This window comes from Nelumbo nucifera, chromosome 5 (assembly GCF_055504915.1).
Source record: "Nelumbo nucifera cultivar China Antique chromosome 5, China Antique-T2T, whole genome shotgun sequence".
Lineage (NCBI taxonomy): Eukaryota > Viridiplantae > Streptophyta > Magnoliopsida > Proteales > Nelumbonaceae > Nelumbo > Nelumbo nucifera.
Window position 1 is genome coordinate 4,635,035 of NC_142653.1, and position 17,214 is coordinate 4,652,248.

General features: G+C 36.6%; 1 protein-coding gene across 6 annotated transcripts in view; it reads left to right on the top strand.

Moving 5' to 3' along the window:
- The first annotated feature begins 1,365 nt into the window (after window positions 1-1,365).
- The window catches only part of LOC104590025 (exosome complex component RRP45A-like), a 36,164-nt gene continuing 20,315 nt past the window's right edge, over window positions 1,366-17,214 (top strand). For 2 of the 6 annotated variants that reach the window (XM_088887722.1, XM_088887727.1), the window contains exons 1-5: window positions 1,377-1,703; window positions 9,284-9,427; window positions 10,898-11,103; window positions 12,884-12,979; window positions 13,058-13,172. In XM_088887722.1, the coding sequence (XP_088743848.1) occupies window positions 9,287-9,427; window positions 10,898-11,103; window positions 12,884-12,979; window positions 13,058-13,172 (558 nt within the window). In that variant the 5' untranslated portion in view covers window positions 1,377-1,703; window positions 9,284-9,286. Of the gene's footprint in view, window positions 1,704-6,864; window positions 7,321-9,283; window positions 9,428-10,556; window positions 10,611-10,893; window positions 11,104-12,883; window positions 12,980-13,057; window positions 13,173-17,214 lie in introns of those variants that run through there. The other 4 variants (XM_088887726.1, XM_088887723.1, XM_088887725.1 and 1 more) reach the window with 4 other exon arrangements.

Sequence of the window (17,214 nt, forward strand, 5' to 3'; positions counted from 1 at the left end):
GTTAAAGTCCACTTTCCTTATGGTAAAAGACTTGATGCAAGAGGTCATGGGAACTCCATTCTTATTAGCCAAGGTCCAAAAAGACTAAAACCCTTCTATCTAACTCTTAACTGCAAAAATAAAAACCATTTTGCTCACTGTCTTCGGTTGATCCATGGATGCAAATTTTGTATTCGAAGCCCCTAGTGACAGAGAGCTCGAAAACGAGGAAGAGGAAGAAAGTGAAACACAAAAATCTCAATCTCCATGGGAGTTTTCTGCATACTCTGAATCAGTCGCCGAAGAGCATGCGCGAAGGAGCACAACTTCCATAGATTTCAAGATCTCTAGAGCCCGTGAAGAATGTTCAATCCCGCTACTCAATCACAGCGATGACAATAGCACTGAATCCGAACCAGATAAGCAAGTAAGGTTGTTGCCTTTTTTTGTTAACTGGTAAAGCGCATTAGTTTAAGACCAGATTTCATGTGAAGTTTTGTTGTGCAGGAAAACTACAAGCCCAAAGAAGGCGATGATAATAAGAATGTTAGGGACAGTAAGTCCTTCTTTGCACCTTCGGATGGGGCGCAAAGAAGTTGGCGATTTGTGATGTGATCGCAGGAAGGGAAGACAGAAGCTGTGCAGAGAGACAAGAGAGAGGTTGCGTGTGGAAAATCGCTGAGGATGCTACCGCGTACGGTACACTACACCCAATTTATGATTAAAGAGTATCAAACACACCTTCCTGCTGCTGGTGTCAATGCAAATGTAATTGGGCTGCCCGCTGTACCTACCCGAACCGGTCCGGTTGGATCCTTTTCTCATCAGTTGGGCCAAATTTTACGGGCGATGGGCCGAAAATGGCAAGAGGGCAGGTTCGGAGAGGGTTTTGTGCATTTAAGACTACTTTCTTCCTTATACCTCTCAGCTCGTATCCTTTCCAAAACCATAATGGATTCATTTTTTATGGGTGTTTGACCTGATGCATTTCACAAACGGGATGCAAATTGATTAGGCATTTAAAGTGATTTGACTTAATATTATAATATATTTGTAATGATAATTGTGTGAGATTTACTAAAAATAGTTAGCTTTTTTCAAATTTTGATGTATCATCTTATCGAGGCAAGAAATGCCAAATTTGCATTTAAAGAAACCCCTCCTTTTCTAAATCCCAAAACTAATCATTACAAAAATGTTTTTTCAATAAACAGGATCGCCAAATATAATTTTCCGTAACTCGGACCGATTGGACCAGCTCGATGAATTGGCTCTGGGTCTTAAAAAAAATTCCCAATTACTATCAGGCCAAAATCGGATCCACCTTGTCCTGAACCGATTTGGACCCGATCCTATATATATAATTCATATATGCCATATTTAAATAAGATGGGGCTATGTGTCATTTCCGTAGGGTTTCTTTCAAAACCCTACCGAAATGCTGCCCACAACCCCCTAACTGTCTAACCCTTTTCGTTTTTGTCTTTCTGATGAGTGAACTAAAAAGACTGGTCTTTCTTCTTTCACTCTTTCTCTGAATCTCTTCTCAATTCTCATTTGAAACTTGGAAAGTTGACAGAGGAAGTTTTATCTAGACCTTCTGGTGACTTAGTGACTCTGGTTCGATCTATCTCATCATCTAGAGAGTGGAGGCTGAGGGCTGAAAGCACATCGGTCATCGCACAACACAATCAACACTACAGTCGTTCGTCCGTCCATCAACAGTAAGTAGTAACTCCCTTTGTTACCCAATGGTCAATGACAAACTGAAATGTTGATTTTTTTTATTGTGAAATCTTCGGTCTTCCTATTATTTAAATATTTTGATTTTTTTTTTTATTGTTAAAATGTTAGATTGATTTTTTGATTGTCAAAAAACTAAAATGTTGCACGTTGGATTTTTAATGGGTGTTTCATCTACCTGCTTATGGAGTTATTGTCAACAATTTTTTTGAATACTTAACCTGTTGTTTGAATTAGTTATTTATCTCTAATCAGTGAACTGATTCTAATTGGTGATTAGTAGTTTTTCAATTAAACTTGTGTTTATCATAAGTGATAAATAAAGTAACTATTATTTTAGCAGGTTCTTTATTGTTTTTTAGCAGGGTTTTCGTTGCATTTTAGGCTTTTATAGGGTTTTTATTGCATTTTTAGTACGGATAGTATTAGCATGCATAGCATAATCGGGTCCATCGGGTTGGGCCCGACTGTCCCAATAACCGAACAGTCTGTTTCCAGTAATTCTGCATACGACGATCGCGAGGATGTCGAAGCCCTTCTAAACCTAAGTTCTATAGTTTCATCTTGTTCACTGATAATTGAGGCTAGTTTAGTAGATTCAATAGGACTTAGGGGCTCTGCTTTAGCAAGTGACCAACTTTCCGGCATCTTCACTTCACTCCAAGTGATCTGCCTAGGAATCGTAACATTATTCCTAGTGTTGGTCAGGAAGAGGGTAGTCATTCCCCTGCTTCATGTAATCCTGGTATTAGGACAGATTGTATTCATGATCTTAAAGTATACTCTGCATACTAGTGCTATATTCTCGGATCCTGGTTTCATGTCGAAACCTTGGGTCTGAATCCTAAGGGTTAAGGCTTCATGGATGCCCGAATCTTTTAGTGAAACCGAGAAATTTGGATAGGCATTAAAATAAATTGGCCCTTGGTGGAGGCTATCTTCTGTTACTCCTAATAAGGAGTCACTGAATTTATTATGTCTAGAATCGGTTAAACAGGCTAAGGCTGCTGTTTGTAACCCGGTTCTGGTTAATGGTTTAATGGCGACTTGTATTAAGCCAAAGTGTATAAAATTGCAGTCACTCTTTCTTCTATAGGTTTCTATTACATTCTTGTCTACTAGGGAAAAGCTTTATGCTTCGTTTCCTAGTGCAATGGTTCTTTCTATAGTTCTAACATTTAGATCTGTTTTTAAACTAAATATTCATTTTTTATATATTTCTGAAGGTGCACAAAATCTGCTTGTAAGTGATCTGAACATATTCCATCTTGTTCACTGATAACCTGGCAAAGCATTATCAGATCCTTTAATATATTTAATATCAAAATCAAACATCGATAAGATAGCTTGCCATCTAGCAAAAATCTGTTTTGAAACCAGGTTTTTTACATATTTTTCCAAAATTTCTTTGGCGGATTTGCAATCATTTTGGAGAGTAAAATGTTGGTTTATCAATTCACTTTGAAATTTAGTGATGCAAAGGACGATACTGGGCATTTCTTTTTTGACGGCATTTCTTTTTTGACAGTAGAGTATTTTTTCTGGGTGTCATTCCAGGTTCCTGAGGCAAACCGGATTATCTCATTTATTCCCATTTCTCCTTTGTTTTAGGATTCCTTCATATCCTATCTCACTGGCATCAGTCTCTACTATCTTAGGATACCCTGGATGAGGGATGTTAAGGCAGGGGAGAGTTTTTACCCTTTGTTTGATCTTCTGGACTGTTTGGGTAAATTGCTCACTCCATTCTGGAGGATTCTTTTTCAATCTCTTTTCAAGCAATTGTCGATCATGGGCTATTTCTTTATAGTAGTCTGCCACATAATTTAGACTACCTAAAAATCTCTAGAACTAAGTTTTATCTCTAATTTCGTCAGGGAATTTGTCAGCAAAATCTATTACTCTTTGGATAGGTGCTATTGTTTCTTTGGATATTTGGAACCCTAGAAATCTAATTTCTGTTTGAAAAAGTTTCATTTTCTTAGCAGATGCTGCTAATCCTATACCCAGTTCGGGGCCTTCGGACTAGGTTTAGGCGAACCTATACCGGAAAGTTGGAATAATGTTGGTCAGAAACTATAGAACTTAGTTTGGGACGTACTGCTACTAAAATAATAGGAAATTGAAAAAGTTTCATTTCCTAGCGTTTATAGTATTGCTACTAAAATAATAGAACAAGGAATATGTTGGTTAGAAACTATAGAACTTAGTTAGGGACGTAATGCTACTAAAATAATAGGAAATTGAAAAAGTTCATTTCCTAGCGTTTATAGGAAATTCAATAGGACGTAACTAAGTCTAACAAGTGAACTTAGTTAGCATTGGTAAGCAACTTGCTTGAGCTTTGAATCCTATACCGAGTTCGGTGCCTTCGAACTAGGTTCAAACGAGATCGGATTTACTCCTCACTTAAGCGCGTCTCACACCAACCTTATAGCGCATCGCAGCCGTGCATCGATAACATTTTCCGTACTTGATGTTATCTATATATACTTATGACAGAATGGATCTTTTCTCAATGAAATCTACTCGTGTGAATAGATTGACTGTTTCACGTGCAAGCAGCTTGTGTGTGTGTGTAGATGCAAAGAGATGCCACAATAAGCTGCTTGAGCTCCATGATGGGCACAAAGTTACCGAAATCATCGATGACTAAACCAGTTTCTGCTTCCACGGGATAGAACAGCACAAGAGCCTTGCTCAGAGCTTCCTTGAGCACTTTCCAATCGACGAAATTGGCCGAAGCCGAACCGCTAGAGTTCCACCAGGTCCACTTTAGAGTTCCACAGGGTTTGTTGCGGCGTCTCCTCTGTCGGGCGCACCATAGTCGACTCCTTCATGCTGATAATCATCTTCTTCGGCGTCGTCTGTCAGTCACCTCACCTGAAAGTACCCATCACTGAGCCATAGTGTTTTAGCGTCACCCGTGTTAGCCCACTGGCTATTATGTGTTGTATGGGCCCACAATTGAAAATCTCGCATATTACTATTATAGAGATTTCATTTTAAGCCAATTGAGATCTGAGAAGGTTTTTCATGATTTTCTGGAATTATAATTTCCAGGAAAGGAGTGATAAAGAAGGCAAAGAGGGAGAAAACAAATATGGGAAGAAGAAGAAGAAAGGGTGCGTAGAGTATGTGTGACGAGAGACGGAGAGAATCGCCTGATGGGTAAATTGGAAGAGACTTAGACCGTGATAGAGAGAGGAGAGGGAGTCTCTGGTTTGGGGATTGGTGAGAGCTTCCTATTTAAGAAAGGGACTATATACTTGGTCTTTAAGTCTAGGATTTTCCTTGCATATTTATTTTAATATTTTATTCTTCGACTATCCATGGGGGTACACAATGGGGATAGTCCATCTCCCAAGTCCCAAATAACCACCCAACGTAGGTTTAGGCGGATTCAATTGTTTCCACTCCAACTAGCAGGAGACCCTACCAACCTATTAATTGTCACCTTGCAATATACATGCATATAAGTAATATATTTATAATTATATTATATGTAATATATATTATTTTTATATTTAAATCATATTTTTAGTTAAATATATATATATATATATATATTTAAGTTAAAAATTTGAAAATTGAGGCTGAAAGTTGTTTTTTTTAATGAAAAATAGTGGGACAAGGCACATTAGGACACATAGATATCAAAAAGTTGCCCATAAAAGAGATCACCACATTCGGACATCCAAACACGACATATGTGAGCTTGCATATACAGACCGATTATTGGGTCGAATGGTCCAACCATTCAAACCAAATGGGTGACCCATTCTGACAACAAAGAGCAAATAAAAAATAAAAAAACCACTAAAACCGTTGGACGGTTCAACCACCTAGGTCAGCGGTTTGCTGACCAAATCAATGGTTTTTGGCGAAATAACGGTTTTGGGGTAAAACGAAACCGGTCACTCGATCGGTTCCCAGTTTTCCGCTCCAACCGTTCGATTTGATTCGGTTTTGAAAACCATGGACCCAATGATCAGTTGGGCGGTTTTGATCGAATTAACGTTTTCTTGAACAAATTCCGAGTTTTAAGAGAACTGAACTTGAAATAATGGTAGGATGATGGTTTGAATAGTTTGGCCATCAATGATGGGTTTAAAATCACTTTTGTAGGAAATAAAAAAAATAAAAAAAAGGAAAATTTCCCGATTAATACCATGTTCTTTGTGTCTAGTGTCACTTTGGTCCCCAAACTTTAAAATGCAACAATTCAATACCCGAACGTTCAAAATATGACAATTCAGTACCTGTCATTAATCATCAGTTAACCTGACGTTAAGTGACATTTGAAAATGACACAAATGCCCTTCGGTTGTTATTTAATTTTCTTTACCAACCATCTAAATGTTGACAAAAAAAGGTCTCAAATCCTTACTTATTCCATTCAAGAAAGTTGGGGTGATGTTTGAGTGGGCATTCTGGTGACCCCAACTTTTTTGAATAGAAGAGGCAAGGATTTGGGACTACTAATTTTTTTTTCAATGTTTGGATAGTTGATAAAGAAAATTAGATGACTCTCGAAGGGTATTCGTGTCTTTTTAAAATGTCACTTAACGACTAATTAACAGCTAGTTAATGATAGGTACTAAAGTGTCACGTTTCGAAAGTTCGAATACCGAATTATTTGCATTTTAAAATTCGGAGAAAAAAATGACACTAGACCCAAAGTGGAGGACACTAATCGGGAATTCTAAGCTTATAAATAAAAGTCATAAAATATTAAAATTATAGCAATTCTTTGTATACATGGAGAGGCATCCTGATCTAGTGGGTGGGTCAGCTAAAACCCGAACACAACTCGGTTTAAGGAATCAAAACCACCCTAAAGCTAATTATACATACACCCGACTATAACCCGACCAAGAATTACCGAATTAGAAACAAGTTATAATAGCTTAGTTGCAGCAAAAAAAAAGTTAGAATATCTTAGAAACAAGAACCGATGAATCATGGAAAGCTGAATTTGGGTTGGGTCGAGTTGACGAATGTGCTAGGGTTGATTTTTATAAACATTGCTTAATCTCGGACTTTTTATAAACCTGAACTCTAATTGCCAAAATGCTCTCTTTTAAGTTGTCTTATTAAACTCTCTCATCGCCACTCTGGCTCTCTGTCTCTCACTCGTAGGAGTGCCAGCAGCAGTTCAACTCCCCAACGCCTATTTGCTTCAAAGGGGAATTGGTTCAGTTCAACGTCCCAATGATTTTGGTTCATCTAGAAGCCGAAATCAGAATCAATCGAAACTTTTCGCTTCTGATAAAAAGCCTCAGTCGCAGCATATGAAGAAGAAGTGAACCAAAATTAAGCCGGCAGAGAAGAAGAGGGTAAGCCTCGCTAGCGCTCTGTTTTACTCAAGGAGGCAGGAGGCTTGATTGTTGAGAGTAGGGGTTCAAGCCGCAAAGTTGCCATATTTATTCATCTGTCCGGTTGCCGCCTTGGAATTGGAGGTCGTAGAACCGTAGAAGCCATCACCTGTTGTCTGGTCATTGTTCAAAGTTTCAAACTTCCATCGCCGGTAGAAGTCGTCATCTACACTTCTGTCACATTCAGCCGATTTTCATAGTAGCATATTCATTACTCAAAGTGAGTTTCTACCTTCTTTGTAGCTCATCATTTAAATTTTCCGTCGCCCTTTCTTTCATCGCCTTTTTCTGCGAAGAAAACTGGGGCTCCGCACTTCGTTCTAGCAGTCCCAATATGTCATAACATTATTGCATTACCTACAGGAAGTTAAATCAAAGTCAGTAGTGAGTAATTTAGTACTTAAAGCCAATGCTTCACTTGAAAAATGAAAAATTGTTTCATGTTATTGATTTTATTAATCGAGTGTTTCGTATTTATTCATCTTATGATTTACATTCTGGTAATGCAAAATGGCTTAGAAACAGGAGGTTTTAAATTAATTAGGACTAAAATAGACTATATGACTTGTAAGCTTAACAACAATGTGAGTGCAAATCAGGGTACATTTATGCTCAGTTTGGAAAGAGTACAAATACAAATATGTACAGTACAAATTGATACAAAATACAAGGTTTTGCACTCTACATATTTGTATTTGTACTCATTCCAAACTGAGCCTTAGGATTGAAGACCAACACAAAACTCAATATGACTTTTTTCGATACATTGGTTTGATAATTCATAACAAGGAAGAGATTGAGGAGGATGTTGTCCATAGAATTAGAGCTGGATGGACAAAATGGAGAGGCACATCTAGAGTTTTATGAAATGAGTGTGGGATAAATGTGTATGATGAGATGGATGAGCGAAAAAAACTAAAAAGGATAGGATCAGAAATGAAGTCATTTGTAGACACTTAGGAGTGGCTCCAATAGGTGATAAAATGAGAAAAAGTAGACTAAGATGGTTTTGTCATGTGCATAGAATACCATCAACAACACTTGTAAGAAGTGATCTGTTACAAGTTGAAGGGGCTAGAAGGTCAAGGAGTAGACCAAAAAAACATGGGTTGAAGTACTAAGAAATGATTTAAGTGCCAATAATTTAACATTGGATATGACTTTAAACAGAACAGACTGCAGAACAGGATTCATGTAGCTGACCCCATAAAGTTGGGATAAAGCTTTGATGATGCTGATGCTGATGAGGGTTTACATTTTCTAATATTATGTATTGATTCTTTGGGTGGCTGGGGGTACTAGGCCAATCAATGTCTTTCATCATCTAAGCTTTATCCTAGCTACATGGGGTTGTCTACATGAATTCTGTTTAGTCACTCCGTTCTATTTAGTGCCATATCCATTGTTAAATTATGAGTGCTCCAAGCATTTCTTACTATTTCAGCCGATGTCCTTTTTTGTTTGCCCCTACCACTTCGTGCCCCTTATACTTGTAGTAGATCGTTTTTTCCCCTATCACTTCTTTTTAAACAGGTGGTGCTGTAGATGGTCTTCTATTCACACGACCTAACCATTTTAGTCTACTTTCTCTCATCTTATCACCCATTGGAGCTACTCCTAAGTTCCTTCGGATGACTTCATTTATGATCCCATTATTTCTAGTTTTCCCACTCATCCATCTCATCATAGCATTTTTGCTACACTCATTTTTGGACATGTAAATGCCATTCTTCTTTTAACAGAATTAATAAAATTGAAGTCATTCATAAAAAAATATTAATTGATTCTTAAACTTCTAGGGTCATTTTCTTTTTAAGATTTTAAGATATCTTTAAGTAACAATGTCTCACATCATATTTTAAGACATTAGCTGTGATTATGCCATTTTGGTTGTTTGGATCATTAGTTGAGTCAGTTTTGAGGAAAGTATCTAAAAAAAGGAGTCGTTTTCCCTCCATCTTTAAGTTGGTTGGTAAGTGAGTACTGAGTAGGTTGTGTGTGAAGATGGGTGTCAAAAAACCCAGTTCAGTGGCACCAGTACTTATCCATTGACTATGTGAGCTAAGCAGCAAGCATAATGTACCAGCCATGTTTTTTTTTTTTTAATTGCCTTCTAAATTGTTTTAAGTATTGTAGTAACTAACTTTTTATTTATTTTTTTTTTTGGGTTTATTGATCTATAGGAAATGGAACAAAGATTGGCAAACACTTGGCGGATGACAGTTAATGAAAAGAAGTTTATTGAGACAGCGTTACTTTCGGACCTCAGGGTTGATGGTCGTCGTCCTTTCGATTATCGTCGGTTGACTGTTAAGTTTGGGAGGCACGTATGGTTTCTAAGAACAAAATTATTGTTTTGTTAAACATGCAAATGTGTTCAACATGGTTCTTTTTTTTCCATCATATGATTCCGAATTATAGAACTGTTGTTTTGTTAATTATCTTATTGACATAACTATACAATGGGAAAATCTCAGGCTGACAAACTTGAGAATATGGGTTTGAGTTTGAGAGTGGCCATTTTGTGCAAGTAAAATGCCATAAGTGACGTCTGTATCCAGTCTACCCATCCAAATACTAGGGCTGCAACCTGGGCTGGGTTAGCTTGAACCTAAAAAAGTTGGGTTGTGTTGAAGGTTGGGTTCGTGTTCAGGTTGAAAAGTATGAACCTGACTTTGCTGATAAAAAAAGTATGTACCTGACTTTACCTTTCTCAAGAAAAAAAGGGGTATGAACCCAAACTTCAATTTGTGTTAGGGGTTGTGGCCTTGACAAAACCGAGCCTGGTTTAACTTCATATTTATATGTATTAATATTATATAAGCATCTATTTATGCAAGTACTTATGTGTATATGTATGTATGCATGTGTATATATATGCAACTATGCGTCCATAAATGTATATTTTAATTATGTATTTTTTCACTGTAATTGTTTATGTATTTATGTATGTGTATCAAACTATCAATTTGTGTATGCATGTTATATTGTTATGTTTAAAGGCAAAACCTGTGATTCATTTTGTAGAGAAGAATTCCAATTGACTGGATTGGGAAACCAATATCCTTTTTCTCCTCTATATGGATTTTTTTTTGATGGCTATCAAAATTTATTGATTAAGAAAAGAATAAAGTTATGTACAGGTGTCGGGCCACCCTATGCTTGAGATGTTCTAATTCACTTCATGACATATCATTTTCTTTTGATGTCATGAACCTTACCCCACTCCCCAAAATTAATTTTCTCCTTATGAATTAGGAATCCATTGTCCTATTTCTTCTCTTTATGTATACCACATGCATAGGCATATCCATGCATGAAGATGAGTAAGATGTACTTGCACACCCAATGACCTGAAGTGTTCTAGGTGGACACAATTTTTTAAAAACGATGAAAAGTGTCCGGGTTGTTATTAGTTTTTTTATTTTGTTTCTTACATATTTACCCCTTGTTATTCAGGAATCAGGATTGATTTGATCTGCAGACTGAATGGAAACAAATGGAAACTATGTATGCTCTTGAAATTTGGATGGAGACCATGCTGCAAACCAGAGCATTGATTACCATTATTTCAGCTGATATCATATACTTGAATTTTGTTTTCCATCTTGTGGTTTTTCTGTTTCTATAGTCATGCCTTCTTTTGATTTCTATTGGAGTTCTTTGGTTGCTTTCTCATCAACTGCTTCATGTGGTGCTTTTGGCTCAATTTAGGTCCAAACACTTTGTCAATGATTTGCAGTGCCTGCATAGCAACTTATTTCTCTTTTTCCAATTTTTATTTGACATGCAGAGAGGATGGATCTTCAGAAGTGCAGCTAGGACAGACTCATGTTATGGGATTTGTCACTTCTCAACTAGTACAACCATATCGAGACAGGCCAAATGAAGGAACCCTTTCTATATATACTGAGTTTTCACCAATGGCTGACCCTTCATTTGAGGCGGGGCGTCCTGGGGAGTTTGCTGTGGAACTTGGACGAATAATAGACCGAGGTTTAAGGTGAAATCTTTTTTCATCATGGCAATTAAGACCTGTCTCCTTACAGTAGTTAAGAATATTTATTTCTTCAAAGTTGTAGTAGGTTAAAAATAGCTCAAGGCCTGGCCTGATTCTCTTATGCCATAAAAAGTTTTAGTGAATTTCATATTTTATTAAAAGAAAAGAAAAGAAGAAAAGAAAAGGAAAAAAAGAAACGAGTAAGAAAAGAAAAGCATACTGGATGTATATGAGTATCGTGCCTCAAGCAAAGAAAAGGAAACACTTGTCTTTGAGGTAGGTTTTGATTCCTGATCATGCCAATATAAGATGGAGTGAGCTCTTATAAGATGGATGGCCAGCTAATGAAGAGGTTCCTTGTAAGATTGTGATTAGTTTTCCTTCTCGAGGAGGAATAAAAGAAGAATGCAAATGTGAAACCTCTTGTCTTTCTCTACCAACTCAAAAGCCCTTCAAGACATTCCTCTTGTTATCTCTCTTTAGCATTCTACTAAGAATTTCCAGAAATAGAATGGAAGGCAAAGGGAGTACTAAGCTATCCTGTCCAAGACTTCAGGAGAGAATTGTATGGATATCACACAACCCATCATCCATAGCATCCAACACCTTTTTTCTTTCAAAACCCATCTTAACACGCGCCAATTTACAAAAAGACCTACCTTTTTTTTCTGAAAAAGCAAGATATATTCCATTAGTGTATGCAAAATTGTAGCCATACAGGGGTACCCATTTACAAATAATACAGCGAGTCTATCTATCAAAAAAAAAAAAAAATACAGCGAGTGTCAGACAAATCCTCAATCTGTCAAGCCCAAATCACCTCTGATGATAAAAGAACTGGGGTGTTATCCCCCTAGAATGACCCCTAACCGACGACCTAGACAACCCATTTCATATGATTATAAACATTTTTTCAACTTCAGTTTACACAAAAAAAACTCTCTTTGAAGACTCGATATCATCCGCTGCATCATTGTCATTCAGAATTTTATCTAAAACTTATTGCTTTTGTCAAAAAAAAAAGTATTGCTCCTTCACAAATGTACATTAGGGCAATACTTGTCAAGGCATTTAGGTGATAATGAGATGTCTAGTTGCTTAGGTGTTAGAATTTTATAAGGAAAAAATAAATTCCATGTTAGTTTTTACATGCCAGTCAGCATGCATATAAATGAAAAAACAGTAATTCTCTTTACTAATTACATTAATTTTGCTCTTTTATATAAAAGACAATAGCATTTTAAATGTATTTATTTGTAATATTTGAAACACAATATTATATAGCATATAAGTATTTAATAGAGCAATTGCATGCCCAAAAATTAATTGCTATAAACAAACATATTCTTTTTAAGGTTATCCTAGATTCCTAGTACATAAAAGAGTTGGACAAAATGCAGCAATTACTTATAACTAATAATCTTGTTCTAGTGGAAATATTAGTTATTAGAGGGTCTTATTTTTTTGATTGGAAACGGTAATTACAGGGTCTAATTTAGAATTTGTTTTTTATCATATAATATTTTGTTGAGATCATGGTTATTTTGCTCTCTCTCTCTCTCTCTCTCTGTATGTCTGTGGGTGGGTGGGTGGGAGATAGGGGTTGAACTTGAAACTTTGGTCATTGTTCTTCATTCTTTTATAGTATACCTTGTCTTTTCATGCTTTATGCAGAATTCAGTTATCTAAAACAATACTCGTGACATCATGGTTGCTACATTTAGCAATTGCCTCAGTAATGATTCAATAGGTTCTTTCTGAAAGTTTAGATGTGGACTTGCAGGGAGAGCAGGGCAATAGATACAGAGTCACTTTGTGTGCTTGCTGGAAAGTTAGTCTGGTCCATTCGTGTTGATCTTCACATTCTTGACAATGGAGGGTAAGCTGTAAATTTATCCATTAAAACTAAAAATATTTGAACACTATCACTTATAGTTTGCTTTTGTTAGTACTGCAGGAATCTGGTTGATGCTGCTAATATTGCTGCTTTGGCTGCACTACTGACATTCCGAAGGCCAGAATGTACATTAGGTGGTGAAGATGGTCAGGAAGTGATAATTCATCCACCTGAGGTTCACTTACTGTGATTTTTCCCTTTCTTTTCTTTTCTTCTTAGATTGGTGGCAAAGAGATTTATTGGGAAGAATAAAAATGAAACCAGAAAAATATGAAAGAGAATTGGACATCCTAGAGCAAGGGTGGTCAAATGCAAGTCTTAAAGAGTTCTTTCACAAAAACAAATAGAGATGGGCCCCACTTGAATGCTTCCATCCCTACCCAATAGAGGCATAAAAGAAGAAACAGAAGAAAACTTAAGTCTGGAACAGATTTAGAGAGAATGACATTTTTAATTGGCACGAGGCCTACGGGCTTCATTGGACACCGCCAAGGCGCCAATCTAAGTGACCTCATGAGGACAAGAGGAACATGAGTTGGATTGAACTGGATACATCTAGATCTAAATTTGATTCATCAATGTTTGGATTTGAATAAAATCTTGTCCTTTAGATTTATACTGGATTCAAATTGAATTTGGATTGCAATTGGATATTGAGTAGCATTAATAAATTAAACTAAAAATGATCAAAATATTATATTTATTAATAAAGTGATCAAAATATATTACCTTCCTTGCTCTAGTGCCTAAAAAGAAAGAGGCTAAAACTCTAAAGGACTATAGGCTCATAATTCTTGTTGGTAGCCTCTATAAAATCATTGCTAAAGTCTTGGTAGGCAGGTTGAAGACAAATATGCCTTTAGTAATCTCTCAAAATCAATGAGCTTTTGTAGAAGGGAGACAAATAGTAGACCAAATCGTAGTGGCAAATGTGTGTGGCCGATAAAAGGAAATAGGGAGGGAGAGGTCTAACTTGCAAGCTGCATTTAGAAAAAGCTTATAATATGGTGGATTGGTCTTTTCTTCTAATTCTTTTGGAAAAATTTGGATTGAGAGTGAGGTGGAGAAAATGGATTAAAGGGTGCATTAGTTCAGTACACTTCTCAGCATAGTTGTCAAGGTGACGCATAGGTGGGCGCCTAAGCGCTCTTTGAGGCTCACCTCACCTAATCGCCAAGCAGTTTTGTACTTTCTATTATAAAATACTTTTTTATTCTTTATTTTTTGATATTATAATTATAAAATAGACATTGTTAAACTAAAATATTTATTTTGTGTGTTTATATACTAATTTCTTTTTATTATTTTTTTGTTTGTTAGGGTTTAATCAACACAAACATTGCTAAATGCTGTATTGAACCCTCAAAAGACTTTTTAAAACTGAACCAATAAGTAAGGCAGCGTTTTAAAAGCACAAGGGGCAGGGCTCAATTTGCGCCTGAGGCACAAGGCAAGGTGCGCACCTTTTTGAAGCAAGGCGCAAAAATATATAAAAAAAGCTAAAAAATAAAAACAAATTGTCAAAAAATTCAAAAAAATAAAAAATATTAAACATAATATTAATAAAAAATATAAACTTAAATTTTAAAATAAATGTTTTAAAAATCCTATTATCTAAAATTAAAACACATAAGCATAAGATGTAAAGCATATTCAAATGAGAATTTAAAAATAAAATCAAACATGTAAAACATTTTCAAGCATGTAAAACCTCTAATCTCTTTTTTCACTCAATTGCATTACTTCAAGTAGCTAATGTAATCTAAAACATATTACATTCCTGATTCTACGAGCCGCCTTAAATTCTTAGTTCTCACACAAAAAATCCGAGAACCCTCAATTTGGTAATGTTGTTCATTCATTCATCCTAATAAAATGTATTCTTAAAAAAACAATTAAAACTATAAAATCATTATTTTTTTGTGTAAAAACTAAGAATTTAAGACCTAATGTGGACTTGTTTGGGCTTGCCTTGAGGGGTGTGACACAGGGGTTCGGGGGCTCCGCCCCCAGCCCAGCCGCTATGTTAAAAAAGAAAGCAAAAAAACGTCAATTTTTCAAAAGGTGGCTCGTAGAGTCAGGAATGTAATATGTTTTACATTACATTGGCTACTTGAAGTAATGCAATTGAATGAAAAAAGGGAATAGAGGTTTTACATGCTCGAAAATGTTTTATATGTTTGATTTTATTTTTAGATTTCATTTGAATATGCTTTACATCTTATGTTTATGTATTTTAATTTTAGATAATAGGTTTTTTAAAACATTATTTTAAAATTTAAATTTATATCTTTTATTAATATTATGTTTAATATTTTTTGATATTTTTTAATTTTTTGGCATTTTTTGAAAATTTTGACATTTTTTTTTGATTTTTTTGTATTTTTGCGCCTTGCTTTGAAAAGGCGCGCGCCTCGCCTTGTGCCTTAGGCGCAAATTGACCCCTGTGCCTTCTTTTTTTTGATCAATAACACTTTCATTAACTCATCAAAAGAAGATTTACAATAGGAAGACAAACACACTTATCTTCCAAGAGCAACAAAGAACCTCAAGAAAAGAAAAAAATAAAGAAAACACACTATAGTTACAACTTAGTCTAAAAAAGTGAATCCCTTTCTGCCCCTTGTTTAGCTAAACCGTCCGCTAGGGAATTAGCCGATCTTTTAACCCAAAGTATCTTAACTTCCATCTCCCGCACCAGCCACTTGAATTTCCTCCTCTCATTATTGTACTTCCATAAGCCATTGTGATCTTTAATCAGCCACCCTATCACCACCTCTGAATCCCCTTCAATTAAAAGTTTCTTGATGTTCAACTCCTTAGCTTTCTGTACTCCTTCCATAACTGCAAAGATCTCAGCTCTAAGGGAATCACCCACTCCAATTGGGCCAGAGAACATAGCAGAAATGACCCCATTTTCATCCATAAAAACACCCCAATCCCCGATTGTCCCGGATTTCCCCTGCTACACCCATCAAAGTTTAGTTTCACGAATGCACTAGGTGGAAGGGTCCAAACCACACTCATTACTGACTTAGTCTGTGTGCAATTTGCAATTTCACCCCACTTCCTCAACATGTCATTCACAGTGTAATCTGTGAAGAGCTCCAAAGATTTCAGCCACTATATCGCCCTAATATGAATGATAGCCCTTAGATCTGCTGCTCCTCTCTAAGCTTCTGAGAATATCCTGGAGTTTCTTTCTTCCCAAAGTGTCCAACATACTGCAGCCTTTAGTCCTCTCCACATTGTCCTTCCCCTTTTTATCCACCACCTGAAAGGAGAAGGGGAAAAAGGCCTTGCAAGTCTGATGGGGTATTCCAACTACATCCAAATAGGGACAAAGCCCATTCCCAAATTGACCTCGCAAAATGGCAAGACACCAGTAGGTGAAAACCAGTCTCCCCATCCGCTTTACAAAGAACACACCACTGAGGTGACAAACAAGTATTGGGTCTTTTCTTTTGGAGTAGATCACCAGTGTTGATTTTATCCAGATAGGCTTCCCAACAAAAACTACCAACCCTAGGAGGTATTGCTCTGCACCAAACCTCATCAACAGGAAAAGGAGGGAAGGTAGGACTGGTGGACTGACTTAAGACTTTGAAGAAAGAAGCACAAGAAAAAATGCCGTTGGAAGAAGGTGTTCAAATTCTAGAATCCGCCCTAGTGGGGTCTAAGACAACGTTATCAAGAATTGCAATAAGGCTCAAAGTATTGTCAAAGTTTGAGTCCCTCAAATCCCTTCTTAGACCCAAATTCCACCCAATCCCAGAAGTGGAAGAGGACGGGGTGATAAAAGACGAGATTGGCTCATTTTTCAGATCAGAAAGAGCAAACAAAGAAGGAAACTGATCCTTTAGAGGGGCACTCTCCACCCAGGTTTGTTCCCAGAATTTTATGGAGTTATCGGAATTCAAATCATATCTGATATTAGGAGAGAAAACTGGTAGCAGGTCATGAATGGCTTTCCAAGGAGAATTGCTTGTGGTCCTAGCTCTGATTCCAGCGTCCCATCCATTATGCTCCAGCCCATGAATACTTGCCACTATTCTAGCCCATAGCTTCTCCTTCTCCAAGGGGAATCTCCACAACCACTTTCCCAACAGAGTCATATTCCTTCTAATATTCCCAAGTCCCAAACCACCACATGTTTTACTCCTACAAATTATCTCCTAGCTAATTCTATGATCCCTCTTTTCCTCTCCCGGTTCTCA